At 37.2% G+C, this 22547-nt stretch overlaps 1 protein-coding gene across 1 annotated transcript in view; it reads right to left on the bottom strand.

Moving 5' to 3' along the window:
* Positions 1 to 605: 605 nt before the first annotated feature.
* LOC139711689 (NLR family CARD domain-containing protein 4-like) overlaps positions 606 to 22547 on the bottom strand; it is a 46766-nt gene continuing 24824 nt past the window's right edge. The window contains exons 2-4 of the mRNA XM_071623549.1: positions 7358 to 7657; positions 5847 to 6188; positions 606 to 2842 (exon numbers count right to left, since the gene is read on the bottom strand). Of these exons, the coding sequence (XP_071479650.1) occupies positions 1257 to 2842; positions 5847 to 6188; positions 7358 to 7657 (2228 nt within the window). The 3' untranslated portion in view covers positions 606 to 1256. The remainder of the gene's footprint in view (positions 2843 to 5846; positions 6189 to 7357; positions 7658 to 22547) is intronic.

Raw genomic sequence — 22547 nt, 5'->3', positions numbered from 1 at the left:
AACATCAAACTGAAAAATAAAACAAAAAATGATTATCATGTAAGTGAATCATGTACCCACTAACAACTGAATGTTATGATTCTGCCATCATCATCCCATGTTTTCTCGCTCATTTTTCATCACTCCCATGCCAGCATGCATTCATTAACATACGTATACGTTTAACCCCTACCTCTTGCTAACGATTTGTCATAAACATCGCTGTCCACTTTCAAAGTGGAACTAACCACATGATCTCACCTTCTCATTCTAGCACAATCAAAACTGTGCATTATAATGTATCAGAGCGATTTATAAATGAAGACAATTATACTTTCAATTACTATAATATATCAAAGCGTCCCTGCACCTCTCAGTAATATCGCCTATCTAAGCTTTGGCTCCCACCGACACACCAAAACATTACAATTACATTACGCCACAACATTACAAATACACTACACCAAATATGTTACAACAAGAATATTCTTCCAAAATGCATGCTTATTTGAAACAATGTAGTCGCATACATTTCACTCTGTATAATTATATCAAACGTGTTGAAGTACAAATTGTATTATCATAACGACTTACGCAACATTTCGAAGCCTTTTCGCCAACGATCCTGTAAAATTCCGAGTGTAATCGTGTGCCAAGTATTGTCGCTTTGCGCAGTTCACTGCTGGTACACATGCCCTCCGCCAAGTAACGTGAAATAGTTTTTTTCCATAATGCCCGTCATCAATATGTAACGATTTCTAACGGGAACGAACAGTGAGTGATAATATTCGATAAAAGTAATAAAACGCTGGGTTATGTTGGAATGCGTAAACGTACACAATAAAGACGAAAAAAAAAGCAGCCAGATTGTAACAAGCATGACTACATCAGCATTGACGTTATGTGTCCTAATGAAGATACTATGCACAGAACTTGCAGTATGGCACTCTGCTTCCATGCTGCTATTTCCAGTAATATCATAATCATATCGTTTGCTAGAAGTAGCAGCTTGGCAACTGTCGTTGTTCACAGGTAAGTCTTATTCTACTCAGGCGTCGAATACAATTGAATTGCTATCCCAATCACGATCTTACTAGATTCTTGAAAGTATTTGACACTATAATAACAACAAAATCTTCTCTTCTACAAGCAAAGATATGAATCGAACGGAATGAGAGATTCTAATGGTTTTTCCATTTCCGCACTGATTTATCAAACACTCATAAAGCACACACGAAATCTACCAGAATTTTAAAGGCATTCTACATATTTTCTATTTACCGAATGATGTCCAACTTCAAATAATCACTCACCACTTGGTTACAGTGCAAAATGAACACAACGCCCGACTTTGTATGATCTGACATACTTCTTGATAACTCGTATGCTTTCCACCGTTCTCCTACTACTTTGCTGGCCTCCTCAGTATGACATTCGAACGCAACGTCAAGGCAGAAATTCTGGTCATCTTTCTTTATCAAACCATCGATGATATCAAACCCAACTTCTTTCCGGAAAGCTGAAGCGAAGTAGAGTAAATACCGGAACTCTTCATATCGAGAGAGAAGTTTGTCTTTTACCTTGTGGTATTCAGCGTGATCGCTGGCGAATAAAAACTCAATATGTACACCAGCAATATAATTTTGGAACAATTTATGGGGAAAAGAAACAGTTGAGACAACAACAGATTGAATATTGGCATCGCGCCGACGCTTTCTGTTGATGATATCTTTCTCATTTGTCAGAACTCCAACTTTGCAGCATGTTTCCAAGGCATCCTGGTAATTTTTGAATTGTTCCTGAGAAAATGAAAACTTCCTTTCTAATAAACCAAGAAGTGCTATCTCACCTATGGCTTGAATTGCTCTCCCAGCTTCTTGTATATCCTCAACAACCTTCTGATTCTGAATATCGTCACAGAATTTCGAAGCATAGTCTTCTTTCAAAAAACATATCATTTCTCCAAAACTCTCAGAAAAAGTTTGCATTTTTTCCAGTTCTTTTCGTCTTTCTTCACTGAATTCGTTCCACATGAGGCAAAGCATTGCACAGTAGATGGGAAAAGGGACCATGTACGACCGGATGACATCACTTTCCTCCATAAAACTGATCAAACTTTTTCTTCGAGCGTCGTTCTCTCTGATCAGAAAATATCTCGAGATATAATTTAACAGGTTCTGCTGGCTAAATCCTGCGATTGTGATACAATTGTAAGCCTTGGAAAGGCTCTTGACCATAGTGAGTTCATGACTTCTCCATTGTCTCGTGGTAACTATTACCCTGCACGTCTTATATTGCTCTAAACCAAGAATGCGAATGACTTCACTTCTGCTGCTTTTTTCTATTTTCTCGTTAAACTCATCAAAACCATCGAGCACAAGAAGAATTTTACTTAGATTTGCTGCAATGTATTTATCTAGCTGTTGTGCTGTTGCTTCATTTGAGTCAGAGAGATATCTCTCCACAATGGCACCAATAGTTTTGTCGACAGTAACATCTCGGAGAGGAATTACGATCACCATATCCAGATCCTGGAGAATCCTTCCGTGGCACCAGTCCCAGGCTATTTTTGAACAAAGCGATGTTTTACCGACACCTGCCTCACCCTGGATCAAGATGCGCTCAGAAAGGATTCCGCTTTTATCATTAGTCAAAAGATCTTCGTACGTTTTTGGTGTTTCACGCATGTCACCGCTTTCTTTTAGACTCAAATTTGTGTAAATCTCATCCAAGTTAACACGTTCCATGAGGTTGAGTGGATTCACTGTGACCTTGCGTCGTGTCCTACGATAAAAGGCCTTCAGATCCTGTTTGCATTGCAGTACTTCTTCCACTGTGAGGGGCAAGGGGCTAGGCGATAATCCTGGAGGAAAACGGATAAAGACAAAGAACAAAATGTATATAATACTTAGATATACGTTCAACTGTTATTGCATTAAAACTTTCACAAAGTTATGTTCGCATGTTCGCAGAACAAAACACAAAAAAGTGACACATACAGCTATGAAGCAATTTGGTGCCTTCCATAAAGCTCTTTGGAGAAAGTGCGAAAGCGGCAGAGAGAAAGAGGGAGAGAAGAACAGAGGGAGACATGCGGATTTGCTAATGGCAAATTCAGAGAGCGTGACGGCCAGACCCAAACGCACTGCTATCTGCAGCGTGTTGACAAAATGTGTTTGATCGGAAAATGACAAACCACAGCATTATCACATAAAACATTGCAAATTATTCCGTGGTCTGCAGTATATATATACTTTCAATGTAGTTTTTTTTTTTCTTAATTTGCGTTTGAAGAATTATAAGGACGAGCAGCTAGTTATTTCGGGTGAATTTGAATGTATTTTCAATCTCCACTGTAGTTTTTGACTTTGATAAATTTGATGAATAATCGATTTGCTGATACGTGTAGGGGAATCGAAAATTGTCCTTTTAAGGCACCATGTCACAAATCTATGGACGGGAAACAAATACCCGCGACAACGAGAGAGTTTACTGGATGTGCTATATTCGGTTATTTTGAAGTGAAAGGAAACAGAAATGAAGTAAAGACACCTGCTACAGTAAAAATTGAATTATTCTCTGCTTGCAATGCATATGTAATACATATGAGAAAGTGGAACAAGTAAATTTATAGAGTTTAGTACTCTTTTACAAACGCAAGGTGCATGACTTGAAAATTCGCTCAAAATGTGAAATTGTGAAAAAAGTCAATTTTAGTGGTTGTTAACTACAAGAGTTTCAACAGAAGTTAGGCATATCCATGATAGCATGATTTGTTGTTTAAACACCTGGATCTTTGCTTTTCATAATTCTGTTGATGTATAAAAAGTATACACACATTCGTGGACATAGAGGACAATTATTTTACTCAAATGTCACGAGAACATTTTTATACATTGGCGAAATGTTCGTGATTTGTGTTCATCGTTTTACGTTATTGTTCTAAAGTTTTTATTCACTTGTCATGCATTTTGATTGGACAAGGTTGATATAACATGCAAAAAAAGGACTCTAATAAAGAAAATATGCCTTTATTTCATGTAGTTATATAAGTAACCTTGACATCTCTGTAGTGTTTTTCTAAACCCTGTTAATCCCTGTTAATCCCTGTTAATCTTCAAGGTTAAAGTTGCAGTTCCGATGATTAGCCTATTTTTTTTTCATCCTCCATTATCATGGCTATGCAAAGGAAATACTCTATACAAACTAAGAAAGGTGAAAAGTAGAGGTAAAAGTAATAAGATCTCTTTGCAAAATATCATTAAACAAACTTGCTTGTGACTCGAGGGATGCAATATGAAGGTTTTTGATAAAGTGCAGATGTGAATTCTTGAACTTTCTAAAGTTCTAGAATATGTTCCTACTTGAATATAGCATGGAAACCAATTTTGCTGGCTAGGATTTATTTTTGGCTACCTGAAAGCCAATTTTGAAATCCATATATCTGTTTTCATTACGGTTCAACTCCCCAACACGTGACACAAGTCTCCTGATGGCTAAACTTTGATACCAGTCTTAAGTATATATAAGGGGATGATTATTTGGTTACAGATTCAGGGTTGATTAATTCGAAATTGAAATAAGGTTCGTTACTCTGAATATTCTTCAATCCACAAAGCAATTAAGGTTGTACTGTAGCGGGTTAGCTTAATAGAAAGCACTGTATCTCCATTTTCGAAATACTTAACATACGGAATTTCACGTTCGAATAACGATTCTTAGGAAATTTGAAACGTTTTTTTTTTTTTTTTTTCACTTTGAAACCTTCGGAATAAGCAACCTAAGTTAATTGGAGTGACGAACACCATCCCATTGTTTGGAAAGGAGGTGATTATTACAATCGCTATAGCTCATGGGGGATATGATCGGTCTTCTTTGAATGAGGAAAGGGGTTTATTCAGTTCTTTGATGTGATGACTATCTTCATCTGAGATAATGGCTGCATAGCCCACATTCAGCTCAACTAGCTGATCTTCAAGGCGGACCAATTGGTTGAATCACTTCATCCGATATTGGATGTTGCTCTTTTTGATGAATGAATGAAGGAAGCGGGATCTTTTTAAGATTTATACAAACATTTAAAACTCTCTCACACATGACACCTCCATTTTACATTTCTCCAAGGGGCAGATTTTCTTTTCACCTCTCACTAGAGCACACATAACGTTGTTCAGATACAACTGGGGATCGAATCCTAGTCCTTTCGATCTTTATACACTTTCGCTACCGACTGAGCCAAATTGCCTCACTGTGCCTAATTTGAAGATGGTTTAGTAATATATTCGCCGCATAAATTACAGCTCAATACCTTTTCGTGTGTAGTTCGTAGAGTGTTTTCGTCGAAATACTCCAATAAGGATATACAAGAGAGCCAGGGCAACAGGCGCACCGATAGCTAGACCAATGAGGAGACCCAATGTGCCATAGTTTCCTGAAATTTGAAATAGAAGTTTTGTTTTTTATCATTATTATTATAGTTCTTTATTATTTTTTTTTCAATATAGTCACAGAAACATCGGTATTTTCACAACGTTGTGCTTAGTAGTAGCTCTTAAGAAGTAAGCATATTACTGAATACATAGTTTTATACAACCATGATATACATCATTTAGACGTTGCAAGAAGTCGTGAGGTGGTAAGATACGCATTGTTCTGTTTATCTGTACTATAGGTAAATTAAATAGCATGCATGTGTTTGTAATTAAAAAAAAGGACCATAAATGTGACTAGTTGGCCGAGGTGTTAGTCATTATTGATTTGTTAATTCATCTACATTCTATGATATACATATTCAGCAATACAAATCGATACTTTTTGATCCGATAATTATGATTCTGAAACAGGAAAATGACAACGTTTTACGAAACCTGGTGAAGGTAGAACAGTGATTCCTATGGTAGCCGTTCCATTCAGCGAGTCACCGGTAGCTACGCACATGAAGGATTGCTCTGTCTCATGACTTGTTGAAACATTGATTGTCTCGAGCCTCTCGTATGTGTCGTCAGATAGTGTTGTTTGCTGCGAAACAACGGAATTTAGTCTCTTTCCAGACTCCTCTGTCCACAGCATCGAAATATTAGGTTTGAATCCACTCACGACACACGTGAGGTCAATAATAGGAGTGTTGGATGATGTTTGGTATGTGCATCGGCTTTGATTTGCCAGGCTCTCATCACTGCATTCCTCGATTTCATGTCTTGATGCCATCGCTAAAAAATGAATGAATTAATGAATTAATAGTATAATAATGAATGAATAGATTAATAAACAATTACACAGATGCATACACAAATAAATTAATGTATGGCTGACTAAGTACATTAATTATTCAAAAATAAAGAAATAAAACAGAAATAATGTTTTCCGTGGAATAAACGACTTTCAACTAAAATCTGAGTAAACTCTGCCTAATTCTCAATTCGTTTATGGTTGCTTTGAGTTAAAGTTTTAAAGGAATTATTATTACATTAAGCATTTATTTTAAAGGTGGTTCATTATGAAAGGGGGCTTACATATTTCTCTTCTCATTAATGCACCAAGTTCAATGGCTGGCGGACATATTTTGTTGTAAGAGACATCCACAGGATATAGATAGAGTGCCTTGATATGTGATATTCTGGATGTATATCTGTTGAATTTTTTTCAGACACTTTAATTCAGATGATTAGCTCCAAATTATGGTCAGTTCATACGTAATGTCACATGTCATACTTCGTCTAATCACCCTCTTTATCAGCTCTACTCGACAGTCTTTGAAATCTTTTTCATTTGTACTCACCCCCTCCCCATGATCACAAAGGCACATACTCAAACACACCCACACACACGCACACGTTATATTTACATGCGGATAGATAGATAGATGGATTGATAGATATTTCAAAACATTTCGGTGGAAGTATTCCATACACTAGAAAATGAACTTCAAAAACTCCAGGCGTATCCTTTCCCTTTCACTAAATAATCTACATAAAATTTAACAGGCCTTCCTAGATGGATTTGATGAAGAACTACATCAAAGTGTGTCTTTGCCTTCGTAAGATTGTTTTTTCACAGAAATCAAACGTGAGTGAATATATACACATAAAAAATTATAAGGAATATTGAGTTGGTAGATATAGGTTACAAATAAATAGAAGAAAATGTGGAACTGAATACGAATCTTACATTGACCGTTATCAATTGATGAGTTTACTTAGGTGTTTTTATCACATATTAGTTTACTTATTGTCAGGTTGCCAAGTCAGCAATTATACCTGTGGAGTGCCAAGTTACACAAGACCTGGTGTTAGAATAACTGTATACGAGATTCACTCACTTCAATCACAGTTTCCTTTTTTTTTTTTCAAACATGTCAAGATGACAAAATATTACTCACAGTTAACTGTCAGAAAAGTAGAGTTCTCAAAAATCTGAAGATTGCTCAGAGCCACCTGACAAAAGTACAGACCCTCATCTGCCACCTCCAAGTCGGTAATGACGAGACTGAAGTTCTTGTCGATGTCGAAACGATCCTCAAAGCTCTCAAAGATCCCATCAGAGAAGCCAGCCTTAGTCTCCTGCTGACCCGAGATGGTTCCCTTGACCCAGTACATAGCGTACGCCTCCTCCCGAATCACACACGGTAGTTGGATGTTTTCTCCTTTCCATCCCAAAACGTCGGGGGCAGTGTCTACCACTGCGGTCAGACGAAATAATTCCAAGAAAGTAAATGTCGTGCATATAAAAACAAAACTTGATGATAAATAAAATCATTGCGGCTACCATGATACGAAAGAGATGTTTTTAGCAGAGAGAAATCCCTTAATACATCCATAGATGCATGGATGTAGCAGTTTATTTCGCATGCATCGTTAAACAACAGCAGTAGCAACAATTCAACAACAACAACAACAACCTTTTTGTTGTTAACACTCCTTAACAGCTGTTAAAATGGTTCTTTACTTTTCCACATTTGATGACTTTTCATTCTAACTGTCTGATATCATACAATGATGGCCAATGCCTTGTAACCACTTTTTCAAATTTTAAAATAAAGGTGTGTGTAATTCTTCCTGTGCAATGACAGTTAACCATATAATCATACATCACAATATATATACATGTACAGTATAAACATCGAGTTCGCCGAAAAAACTCTCTAAAACACTTTAACGTTTCGCTTTTTCTCCAATACCGCTATGGATTTTGGCTTTTAGCTGAAATAACCAATTTTGTTTTGATTACTGTTTTTTGAAGAATTGCTCCAAATGTGCAATTTGCATGGAATTCCAATAGAAATTCAGCTAGACATGCCTCAGGCACACAATCGTTCTCTTTATATTCCTTTAAACGCAAATTAAAAGAGTCTTTATTGAGTGCATATCTTGCAGAAACTGAATAATTGTAATGTCTTATGTAATATTGTGGTATGTTATTGTCCGATCAAACATTCTTGTCAACACGCTGCAGATTCCATTTTGGGTCTTGCTGTCAGGCTCTCCGAATTCATCATTATCAATTCCACATTTTACTTCGCTTCCCTCTCCTCCTCTTTCCCTCTTTCTCTCTCTAGCTTTCTATACAGAGCTTGACGGCGGACACCAAATGGCTTGATAGCTGTACATGTTACTTCTTGTGTCTTACTGATCATATCCTGGCCATAACTTTAATGCAACAACAGTTTATAGTGTACATATGTATATACCAAAGAAGGCTTTATGATTATGCAAATCATGTTGTCCTCCTGAAACCAATGATATCTCGGTCACAGTAATAGTTCACATTTTAGTTTTTTTTTCTTATTTGGCACCCTTACATCATCTGGTCTTATCTACTATCCGTTCTCCGTTTCTTTTTTCACAAACACTGATTACTCGGGGCTTACAGCCAAACAAGCTTGCTTTCATGTAGGTCCCGCCATACTTTTCTTTGATCAACCCCATCTCGATTTCGAATTTGACCAGTTATTACATATAATTACTGTGTTATCACCATGTATATTGTTGTGTTTTACACATTGTTTACAAGGTGAAAGAACTTGTTTGATTTCTGTTATAATGTCCACAAATGAGAAGTATGGAAATAGAATGAATTGAAAAAAAAAATGAATTGAAGTTATTGCGTAAAAAAGAATAGATATCCCTTCTGTCAGAGATCAGGCAAAGACGCAACATGTTGCATTAAACAAAATAGGATATGCAAATTAAGATCGAACATACAATGTATAATATGTATGATAGTTTGTAATATTAAAAGCAAATGCTAATGACTAACGGATATTTATTACTATGCTCAAGCCATTTTCCTTCACTCTCATGTGTGACCCTGCATCACAAGACCAAGACAAAGTCGCCGTACGTGAATCTTTAGTTAAGGGCAGATCCAGAGAGAAGAGAATTTAATCTTTAAAATGACACATAATTCAATATCATTGGACCTTATTGACTTGTCCAAAATAATGGGATAAAGTACACATTTTCTAAAAGTGTTAACTGAGAAATGAGACTTTGAAGTTTAGGATCTATACCTGTACTCAATCTCAAACACCAGTTCTGTAGGCAATGGATAAGACAGTCAATCATGATGTAAAACTTTGTACTCTCCACAAGGAATGAATCATCAGATTAAGCAATTTGCCACATTCATGAAGGACCTTAAATTCATGACTGACATTAACGTTGAATTCAGAAGCATTATACTTTTTTCTAGTTATATCTGAGTTGAAAGCGGGCAATAAGTGTGTAACTATTTTTACGACATGAAAAGAATCCTCTCTGAGACACACATGTGCTAAAAGATACTGCTCTTTAAGAAGAAAAAAAAAACTAAACTCTTCTATAAAAAAAACACAAATTCCCACTGAAATTATAAACTCACATTTCATAATTACAGAGAAGAAAAAAAAAACATCCTGAAATTGACTAGGGCGGCCCTCGAGAAAAATCAGGTTGTGCCACGTATTTTTTGTTTAGTGATGCACGACCACCTGCAAATAGAGGCACGCATATTAATATCATAAACTAGTTATCTTTGAAAACAAACGTATTTCCAATATTATATAATAATAATATTATACTTTTTTTTTTGAGGACTGAAAATCAATATTAGCTCGTATCCAATCTCGTAAATTTTGTAACTCCGCATTTACTGTGTGCACAAGAATATTTGGATATTCATGTGAATAAAACACATTTGAGTCATCGGCGAAAAGTATGAATGATGACACTTGGGAGGAAGCACATAAATCATTAATATAAACAATAAACAACAACGGCCCCAATATACTACCTTGTGGCACGCCACACATTAGTTCTCTCATATCAGAGTTATAATTGTTTATTGAAACATATTGTTTACGATCAGTTAGATAACTCCTGAACCACTCCAAGGCCTTCCCCACGTATACCATAGTGGGACAACTTATAAAGCAAAATATTATGATTAATAGTGTCGAAGGCCTTGGAGAAGTCCAGGAAGATACCGATCAAATGAGAGTGATTATCTAAAGCATGTGCTACTTTATCAATAAAATTCAAAAATGCATGAGAGGTGCTATGCTTTTCTCGAAAACCAAACTGGGAGTTTGTTAGAACACAATGCGTCTTCAAAAAATTCATTGTTCTTTTATATATAATTTTCTCTAAGATTTTTGATATACAAGATAATACAGAAATAGGTCTATAATTACTAATATCCAAGTTGTCACCATTCTTAAATATAGGAATAACTTTTGCTATTTTCATTTGTTCCGGAAACTGACCGTTTGACATTGACAAATTGAAAATATACACCAAAGGATCCACAATAGAACATATTGCTCCTTTTAAAACCATATTGCTTATATCATCATAACCTGCACTTTTTTTATTTTTCAAACCAGAAACAATATCAATAACCTCATACCTAGTGGTAGGAGTAAAAAATATAGAATGTGTATTATACTGATTCAAAAAATCAGGAAAATTTTTTTCAGTATTGGGAATTTCTTGAGCAACATCTTCTCCAATAGTTGTAAAATATTTATTGAAAATATTTACAATATATTGAGAATTATCAATAATCTTGTCATCAAATCGAATTTTTGATATACCGGAGATTTTGGTAGATGTATTGATAGCTTGTTTTAATACATTCCACGTACTTTTTATATCATATCTATATCTCTGCAATTGCTTATGATAATATTTTTTCTTTTCTATACGTAATATTTTTGTGAGGGTATTTTTATATGAAGTGTATTTCAAATGTGCTTGCTCAGTTCTTTGGACGAAACTGCAACAAAGTTCATGCTGTATTCACCAACGATTTATTTCGTCACAAGAAATAAACCGTTGGTGAATACAGCATGAACTTTGTTGCAGTTTTGTTACTTATCTTTTTATCTTGCCCACACGTGGACTACCTTATCAAGTCCGAGAATTTTTTTTTTCATGCTTAGAGCTTACTAGCCTATTTTCAATGAAGTGTAAAAATGGGGAAATATTTTTAACCTACTTTAACTTACTTTTTTTTTTGGGGGGGGGGGGTTCAGCTGGGCGGTCAAATTGGACAATCGAGTTTATTTGGTAATAACAAGGTAATAACAACTACGAAAATCATTCAGGTAAAGAATATTACTGAAATGATATGTGATGCTTAATGAGTACTTAAATATATACACTCAGCAAAAAACAAAACAAAAGAAAGACAGAAATTTAACACTTTTTCGAGTTCATGATTTATTGCTTTTTCTCTCATTTCACTTGAATCTTGAAGTGACAGAAAATTCTTCATTTTCCTCCATCATCTTTAGCTTTCATTGTTATTTTGGGCTTCAAAGATATTACATTTTGACATAATGAGACCACAGGTATATCTTTGCAATTGAACTCATGCTTTTTAGCGTGATGAATTTGTCTTTTGTTCTAATATGTTGTATCATTAGAAAGCATTTGCGTATGAATAACAACTTGTTCATGTTTATATAATACATTAACATTTAGCCAAAAATTCTATGTTTTTTTTTTTTCTGAGTGTACTTCCACCTACTTTTGTGATTTTTCAGCTGGGCTGTCACATAGGACAACCTAATTTGTTTGCAAATAAAATACGAAAACAACATAAAGGAAAATATACTATTGTAAATAATAGGAACCAGGAAAGTCACTCAGATGAAAAATAATTTCTGAAAAGATCAAATCAAAACAAACTTACTAGGAAGTTAGGGGGCTGATTTCACTTCTTTCTGGTTGCTTTTGACACAGTCTCTACTACCTTCTTCTTTGCCTTCTGGGACCGGAAATTCCTTAGATTTACCTATTCTTCATCACTAGACGAAAGGTGTGCCAGTGATGGGGATATTTGCATGGGGGCCTCGCCTCCCTTCTTGCTCATTTTGCGTTTCATTGGCATGACGCTCGCGGAAAGTGTCGACATTTTCGTGTCTGGATCACAAAATTTCCGCATCGGTTCCGGACACTTGCATATATAGATCCGCATCGGCTCCGCGCTGTCCTAAAACATTCCTGGTGTCTTCCGCTTTCATTCGGGAAGCTTCCCAAAACCGCGGGATTCTTTCCGGAGCGCATGCGGAAGGAGCGGAAGGGTTCCGGACAAGCGGGACATCCTCAGGACATCGTCAGGACAAGTCGCCGAAGGTGTCAGGAATTTCATTTCCGCGTCCAAATTTTGGTCTCGATCAAAATTTGGACGCGGAAATTGTTCTCTCTCCCGAAGGTGCGGAAACGCCCGGACATGTTTAGGACAGTGAGCGGACACGTTCAGAACGTGCGGACAGGTTCCCGAAGGAGTGCGGAATACCAAATTTGCATTCCGGGGTTTGTCCGCGTCTTGTCCGCGCCCTAGTGGACGCCTGGTCTCAGGAACAACCTTTGCTGAAGGTGTTATGTAATCATAGGCCTAACATGTGACAAAAATTTAACTTCAAATATGCCCTGAATGCATGACAATAGCAAGAAATAACTTGTCACAGTATTAAGTTTGCCTCAAACGAACATAAACAAACATACAAAGAAACCAAACCAAACTCTGTATTCGAAACGTTTCCTTTCCTTTGTTTGTTTGACACTTGTGGATTTTGCATATTGATTAAAGGTATGTTGATAGCCAATTTCTCACGTATGTTTTTAAATCTTTAAACTCTAACGTCTTTTCAATCAAATCTTCTGCAAAAAAAAAAATCATTTTGGGGCCACTGTTGATCTATTATTCTCTCAGATAATAAATTAGATTCAGTGCAATCCAAATAAAACAGTTTTGTTAAAGTAGAAATTCAAAGAGCACGAAACACAAATTTGATTAGAAAATATTGAATTTGAACATCTGTCCAAGGTGTACACAAAATAGCCTAAAGAACAATCCCAACTATTTTTCATTAATTATTGAAATCGGGCGAAAAAAGTGAACCTGAAATACCCCGATGAACGGTCTGCCGATACCCCTTCCCGATGACGTCATACTCTGGATTCGTACTCTGAAAGTACACGATTGCTCCATAGACAACTGCCGTGAATTGTTTTCAGTGTTGTGTTTAGGAGCCTAGCAAGTCCAATTATTCAGTTTATTAGCAGTTTTCTTGCATGTCTCCTTGTAGTTCACAATTCTTCCTTACATTTCAACATCATAAAGTATGAAATTTGTGAATGCTAGCGGCGCATAAAAGAGATTTCTTTCAGACGTTTTTTGTCCTCATTTCGGTTCCGTGTCTTCAAAAAGTAGATCTGGGGGGCGTTTCATCAACGAGTTCGTCGGAGTTTTCACCGACAAATTTGCTATCAGCCAATCAGACGCAAGGATTTACACTGACAACTGTTAAAAGCTAATGAAATCCTTGGTCTGATTGGCTGATAGCAAATTTGTCGGTGAAAACTCCGACGAACTCGTTGATGAAACGCCCCCCAGGTCACAGCAAGCTAGCTGGACGGGACGATACGTCTCGATCTCAGCTGGTCTGCTAATAAGCTGTTCATGCACTGTGCTGGTGTGTGTCCGCACTGCGTTGTGTGTGTTTGCGTGTGTGTGAATATATTAGTGTTCGTGCTGTGATTTGTTCCTCGGTCTAATTCGAGCTGTGCATTGGCATAAACACTTGTGTGTATGGGAACATGTTTACTACGTACTTGGAACATGTGCGCTAGCTCCATGCCCCCCTCCCCCCACCCCCTCGACGTGTTCACCCCGTAAGACCAGGCGTCCACTAGGGCGCGGACAAGACGCGGACAAGCCCCGGAATGCAAATTTGGTATTCCGCACTCCTTCGGGAACCTGTCCGCACGTTCCTGAACGTGTCCGCTCACTGTCCTAAACATGTCCGGGCGTTTCCGCACCTTCGGGAGAGAGAAAAATTTCCGCGTCCAAATTTTGATCGAGACCAAAATTTGGACGCGGAAATGAACTTCCTGACACCTTCCGCGACTTGTCCTGACGATGTCCTGAGGATGTCCCGCTTGTCCGGAACCCTTCCGCTCCTTCCGCACACGCTCCGGAAAGAATCCCGCGGTGTGGGGAAGCTTCCCGAATGAAAGCGGAAGACACCAGGAATGTTTTAGGACAGCGCGGAGCCGATGCGGATCTATATATGCAAGTGTCCGGAACCTATGCGGAAATTTTGTGATCGAGACACGAAAATGTCGACACTTTCCGCGACCGTCATGCCAATGAAACGCAAAATGAGCAAGAAGGGAGGCGAGGCCCCCATGCAAATATCTCCATCACAGGCACACTTTTCGTTTGGTGATGAAGAACAGGTATATCTAAAGAATTTCCGGTCCCAGAAGGCAAAGAAGAAGGTAGTAGAGACTGTGCCAAAAGCAACCAGAAAGAAGTGAAATCAGCCCCCTAATTTCCTAGTAAGTTTTTTTTGATTTGATCTTTTCAGAAATTATTTTTCATCTGAGTGACTTTCCTGGTTCCTATTACTTACTATAGTACATTTTCCTTTATGTGGTTTTCGTATTTTATTTGCAAACGAACTATGTTGTCCCATGTGACAGCCCAGCTGAAAATCACAAAAGTAGGTGGAAGTGCACTCAGAAAAAGAAAGCATAGAATTTTTGGCTAAATGTTAATGTATTTTATAAACATGAACAAGTTGTTATTCATACGTAAATGCTTTCTAATGATACAACATATTAGAACAAAAGACAAATTCATCACACTAAAAAGCATGAATTCAATTGCAAAGATATACCTGTGGTCTCATTACAATGTAATATTTTTGAAGCCCAAAATAACAATGAAAGCTAAAGATGATGGAGGAAAATGAAGAATTTTCTGTCACTTCAAAATTCAAGTGAAATGAGAGAAAAAGCAATAAATCATGAACTCGAAAAAGTGTTAAATTTCTGTCTTTCTTTTGTTTCTGCTGAGTGTATATATTTAAGTGCACATTAAGCATCACAAATCATTTCAGAAATATTCTTTACCTGAATGATTTTCGTAGTTGTTATTACCTAATAATTTTCTTCTCTTTTTGTTTTAGTTGCAAATAAACTCGATTGTCCAATTTGACAGCCCAGCTAAACCCCCCCCCCCAAAAAAAAAGTAAATTAAAGTAGGTTAAAAATATTTCCCCATTTTTACACTTCACTGACAATAGGCTAGTAAGCTCTAAGCATGAAAAAAAAATTCTCGGACTTAAAAATGTTCAAAAGTGATCGAAATAAGAGAGGGTTAGAGATGCACAAGGGTAAAAATCAGAGAAAGAAACACAAATTTAATGATTAGGATCATTTTGGCATGCTCTATACAGAAGTATCAGACAAAACATGTATATACTTCACGATGGATAAAGCACAGGTCTAAAAAAAAAAGCGAATAAAGAATATATATATATAAGTAACAAAACTGCAACAAAGTTCATGCTGTATTCACCAACGGTTTATTTCTTGTGAAGAAATAAACCGTTGGTGAATACAGCATGAACTTTGTTGCAGTTTTGTTACTTATCTTTTTATTTTGCCCAAACGTGGACTACCTCATCAACATGATTACATATACATATATATATATATATATATATATATATATATATATGATATACATAAATATATATGGTTCAAAAAGTTTGCGAATATTATCCATGTGACTGTAGGCAAAGAAAAAAATGTTCTCCCAGATGAGACAAATCAAAAAAAAAAAAAATGAGTCGTCAGCCGACATGCAGACAATCCTATTCTTCGACTATCGGTGGTCACATTCTATTATCAAATAATATTGACCAATCATATTAATATAATATCAGCCGCTACTGCGGAAGCACAACAAGGAGCATCAATGACGGCTAGCAGTCAAATGAGGAAAAGTCAAAGTCAGCGCCAAATTTATATCTTTCCATTTTCCTGGTATTGTCCGCAGTTTGTCCGCATGCCTAAATTGTGTTGTCCGGAAGGCATCCTGATTGTCCGCGTTCATTCCTGGTGTAATCCTAGATGTTTCCGCGCTGCCCGGCTACGATTAGCATATTCCGAGGTATTTCGCGCTCTTCCGGAGTGATTCCTAGGAATGTCCGCAGTCAGTCCGCGGACAGTCCGCGGACAGTCCGCGGACTGTCCGCGGACTGTCCGCGGACTGACTGCGGACATTCCTAGGAATCACTCCGGAAGAGCGCGAAATACTTTGGAATATGCTAATCGTAGCCGGGCAGCGCGGAAACATCTAGGATTACACCAGGAATGAACGCGGACAATCAGGATGCCTTCCGGACAACAAAAGTTAGGCATGCGGACAAACTGCGGACAATACCAGGAAAATGGAAAGGTATAAATTTGGCGCTGACTTTAACTTTTCCTCATTTGACTGCTAGCCGTCATTGATGCTCCTTGTTTTGCTTCCGCAGTAGCGGCTGATATTATATTAATATGATTGGTCAATATCATTTGATAAATGTAACCACCAAAAGTCGAAGAATAGGATTGTCTGCATGTCGGCTGATGACTCATTTTTTTTTTATTTTTTATTTGTCTCATCTGGGAGAACAACTTTTTCTCTGCCTACAGTCACATGGATGATATTCGCAAACTTTTTGAACCATATATATATATATATATATATATATATATATATAATATACATAAAAATGTAAATGTATATACATATATATATGTATATATAATCATGTTGATAAGGTAGTCCACGTGTGGGCAAGATAAAAAGATAAGTAACAAAACTGCAACAAAGTTCATGCTGTATTCACCAACGATTTATTTCTTCACAAGAAATAAACCCATGGTGAATACAGCATGAACTTTGTTGCAGTTTTGTTACTTATATTACTAACTGTTACTTATGTTACTATATATATATATATATATATATATATATATATATATATATAAATGCATATGTATATATATACATTCTTTATTCCCTTTTTTAGACATGTGCTTTATCCATCGTGAAGTATATACATGTTTTGTCTGATACTTCTGTAGAGCATGCCAAAATGATCCTAATCATTAAATTTGTTTTTCGTTCTCTGATTTTTACCCTTGTACATCTCTAACCCTCTCTTATTTTGATCACTTTTGAACAGTTTCAAGTCCGAATATTTTTTTTTTTTCATGCTTAGAGCTTACTAGCCTATTGCCAATGAAGTGTAAAAATGGGGAAATAATTGTAACCTACTTTAATTTACTTTTTTTTTTGGGGGGGGGGGGGTTCAGCTGGGCTGTCAAATTGGACCATCGAGTTTGTTTGCAACTAAAACAAAAAGAAGAAAAAAATATTAGGTAATAACAACTACGAAAATCATTCAGGTAAAGAATATTTCTGAAATGATTTGTGATGCTTAATGTGTACTTAAATATATACACTCAGCAAAAAACAAAGTAAAAGAAAGACAGAAATTTAACACTTTTTCGAGTTCATGATTTACTGCTTTTTCTCTCATTTCACTTGAGTTTTGAAATGACAGAAAATTCTTCATTTTCCTCTATCATCTTTACCATTGTTTACCTTTCATTGTTATTTTGGGCTTCAAAGATATTACATTGTAATGAGACCACAGGTATATCTTTGCAATTGAATTCATGCTTTGTAGTGTGATGAATTTGTCTTTTGTTCTAATATGTTGTATCATTAGAAAGCATTTACGTATGAATAACAACTTGTTCATGTTTATATAATACATTAACATTTAGCCAAAAGATTCTATGCTTTTTTTCTGAGTGTATTTCCACCTACTTTTGTGATTTTTCAGCTGGGCTGTCACATGGGACAACCTAGTTTGTTTGCAAATAAAATACGAAAACAACATAACGGAAAATGTACTATAGTAAGTAATAGGAACCAGGAAAGTCACTCAGATGAAAAATAATTTCTGAAAAGATCAAATCAAAACAAACTTACTAGGAAGTTACTGGGCTGATTTCACTTCTTTCTGGTTGCTTTTGGCACAGTCTCTACTACCTTCTTCTTTGCCTTCTGGGACCGGAAATTCCTTAGATTTACCTGTTCTTCATCACTAGACGAAAGGTGTGCCTGTGATGGGGATATTTGCATGGGGGCCTCGCCTCCCTTCTTGCTTATTTTGCGTTTCATTGGCATGACGCTCGCGGAAAGTGTCGACATTTTCGTGTCTCGATCACAAAATTTCCGCATCGGTTCCGGACACTTGCATATATAGATCCGCATCGGCTCCGCGCTGTCCTAAAGCATTCCTGGTGTCTTCCGCTTTCATTCGGGAAGCTTCCCCACACCGCGGGATTCTTTCCGGAGCGTGTGCGGAAGGAGCGGAAGGGTTCCGGACAAGCGGGACATCCTCAGGACATCGTCAGGACAAGTCGCCGAAGGTGTCAGGAAGTTCATTTCCGCGTCCAAATTTTGGTCTCGATCAAAATTTGGAAGCGGAAATTTTTCTCTCTCCCGAAGGTGCGGAAACGCCCGGACATGTTTAGGACACTGAGCGGACACGTTCAGGAACGTGCGGACAGGTTCCCGAAGGAGTGCGGAATACCAAATTTGCATTCCGGGGCTTGTCCGCGTCTTGTCCGCGCCCTAGTGGACGCCTGGTCTTAAGGAAAGGGGCCAGGCATCTTGTGCATGGAGGCCGTTTTGTGTGTGGAGCTACAGTTCATCACCATGCACCGTTCCCCAACAGGTCTGCGCTACTTTTTTCCACCTCTTTCCTCCAAACCGCCGCCGTCATCCATCGTACACACTGATCGTCAAGACAATCGAACGTTATAACCAGTACTAGGATCTAGTACATGGGACGCTTTATAGGCCGAATCAATAACGCTGTACGAAGCTCGAAGTAACGATATACGATAGAGAGAATCTATGGCTATGTCGTGATACAATATCGGGCGAAAACGTAAACAAACACATGTGGTTACTTTTCGTACATTTCAAAGCACGGTAAGTGTATGTAACGAGTAGTTCACGTCTATATTCCTACGCCAATGAAAGTACTTCCATGATCCCCTTGACTAATCACGTAACAGGCCAGGCATGCAGGCAGTGTGCGGCGAGCGGCTAGCAACGGAACGCGGGTGGGAGCAGTAGAGCCGCTTCACCGCGGAGTAATACAAGTACATATTGCATGCGAACGATCATGAGCTATGAGTCCGGGCTGCACTGGTTGTATCTCGATCCTCGTTTTAAAATCTTTCCTATTTTGATATTTTGCCATTTTTCGTAAGTCTGCCTGTTATTGTCAACATTACCATGTCTTAGATTATCAGTCCTGTCACGGACATCCTCACGATTTCCAATTAAATGCTTTATATGACCAGCGAAACTTGAACGTGTTAACATTACAAACGTAAGACATGAGATACGTTTACCTAAGTAGCTTGAAATTCCTGAATATCGCCGAAAATATTTGTAAGAATTATAAAACATTGACAGAAAAATGTTTCTTCATTATTAGTTAACCATGAAAGTAATATTTCATTCAATTCGACCTTTACATGAGGAAATACAATGCAAAAGAATCGGGTTTAGTGTACCACCGTTAACATTGTACACTAATTCACCGCGCAGAGTCCGCAAATCCAGTGCGTGACGTCGGGCGAAACGGGCATCTTTCCTGACGAATTGGCTCTTATCAGGCTCCAGAAAACCGCAGTTTTTCATGAGCGTTTACTTCGTTCTAGTAACGCGAAAGTGAGGTAACACAATTCCAATGTGTTCTACGTCTCCCGAGCTTTCTAATGATGTCTAAATTGCAGAATTTAATGATCTCTTTGAATGTCTACTTTAAATGTTCAGATACTACATCACGGTAAGCAACGTCTAATAGCAAAATATATGAAATATAAACCAGGGGAGGTGATTTTCAGTCAAAAATGGCAAAACATCTCAAATACAGTGCAATCCCGTTATGACGAACACGGTTTTAGAAAAATATATATAAAAAATCCGGATAAAACCATGTAAAAATTCAGGCCGCTGGCAAATTATTCAATCTATGTATTGTTTGATTGTTTGTGTATGATTTGTTCGGTTATAACGAAATTTCCATGTATCAAAAGAAAGAACACGGCCGCTCCCGAGGACTTCGTCATAACGGTAGTCTGCTGTACATCTTAGCGCACGGTTAGTCCTACTAATTGTTTGCAAGATAGAATGACCAATAAAAGTTCGGAAATTGCAATTTTGCAATCTTATCTATGTGCTTCTACTCCTACATTAAAAAATACCGACAAGAGATATAAATATTTGTCATTAAAGGCAGTATGATATTAAATTCTTTTTCTATCATTTTGAGAAAATATTTAGTGATCAACGACTTAAATCCATTCTTTTATAATTGTTCACCATTATCTTCAGATCATAAGTATTATTATCATAATCATCATCATTATCATCTTAATCATCTTTATCGGGGATCATCTTTGTCAAGTCAAGCGTTCCTGTTTCTTCTGGCCTTTGAACGCTGAGTTCCTAATATGTGAGAACACTGCTTGTGCTCTTCACGACCGTAATATGTTGCTAACGCGTTTATTCTTTCACTCCCGTCGTAGAAATATGTGATATGAAAGGAAACAACAGAAGGAATCTGGCCTCATGCAAACATTCACAATGTTTTTGTCCTGCAAAACAAATGACATAATAAAAAAAAGCATGGACACTGAACACACAAGGCACACAAGACACTATAAAAAGTTTGGTTGATAACGTATATCGTTTTTTAATTTCACCATTCATTTTCGGAATGTTCGTAGAGTAGATTACAAGCGTCGCAGCACTATCCTCAAAATGGCTGCATATCTCTCTACAATAGAGCAGCTGGCTGATGACGCATTAAATGATTGTTACGATGCAATCACACCCAGGCTGACAATGGGGATTTTGTCACAATCTGAGAAGAATATACTTGGAAATGACTTTGCATTTGTAGGAAAAAAGAAAATAAGAGAAATACATACGACACGAAACACTGCTCTCACTAGTCAAAACCTTCTGCAACTTTAATGACAGAACACTGTACTGTTCTTAGTGTATGAGTTAATCCAGGAATGTCATATACCTTCTTGGAGAATAAAGCATTTCAGATTTTGGTTAAGCGATGTTGATTAATTTTCCCCTTATAACTTTTGGACGCATATGTATTTGAAGGGACAAGAATTAGCTGATTCCTTTTTAACAGTTGCCAGTCATCGCACTTGGTATCAGGTGGAGTCAGCAAAGTTACACACACGTAGTATATGATACATATTTCATTAACAATATGCTAATGTTTTGATAAAATTGATCTACCGATGTTATGATAACGTGTGCCGAGTTAATCCTGATTTGAATCTTTCTCCCTTTCTTTTTACATATAAAAATTCGATATTTTCTTGAGCGGGTTTTCAACTCGCGATTTACTTCTCCGGTTTTGATGTAGTGAACAGAAAAAAGAAAGATAACAAGAAAGCATAACAGTGAGCAAGACAAACATTTCAATAAACTAAATAACACACAGAAAAAAGGAGAAGCTCAGTAGGTCTATATGGCTATCATGCGTTTTCCGTATGAGAGGTATCCACTGCATCCACATTTAATGACAGAACGTTGCAGCTTCCTCGTTGCCTCCATACAAGAAACTTAACAAAATAAGAAACAAAAATGCTTCGTCATGTTTACATTTATACAAAAATTTTGGTGATATTGTGTTTGGGTCTTTCGCTTCAATCAAACTTTTTCAGTGTGACGGGTTTGAATTCAACAACGCGAAGATGGGAATAAGCACAAGTTCAATTATTTATTAAACTTACCTTCTGCATAAGTTCCACAGAAGACTTCAACGGTCAATGTTAGTAGCATAACGAGGTGGTGTATTCTTTCCATCATAGATAATCAAAACAGAGGAAGTGTATGATTATAAAACAGAGCCAATATACGTCTGGATTGTAATGTTCGACAAGTCTCTCAAATGATCATAAATATCACAGTTCTCAAGATGGGACGTAAGTCCAGCACATGGATGTATAAACCGACCCTTTTGAGTCTAACATAGTTCTTCTGTACGAAAAGTGTTTAGAAGTAAATGAGCTTTTCCAGTCTGCGACTAAAATGGCGGGCTGCACCCCGTGGCTGAATGGCTGAATAATTGTTTGGTCCCTTCACGTCGCACGTTCTGTGGCAACGTAGTATTGAGC

This window comes from Diadema antillarum, unplaced genomic scaffold (genome assembly GCF_040938485.1).
Source record: "Diadema antillarum isolate AM-2024a unplaced genomic scaffold, OU_Dant_1.0 seq00001687_RagTag, whole genome shotgun sequence".
NCBI lineage: Eukaryota > Metazoa > Echinodermata > Echinoidea > Diadematoida > Diadematidae > Diadema > Diadema antillarum.
This window is presented reverse-complemented; position numbering and strand designations above follow the sequence as displayed.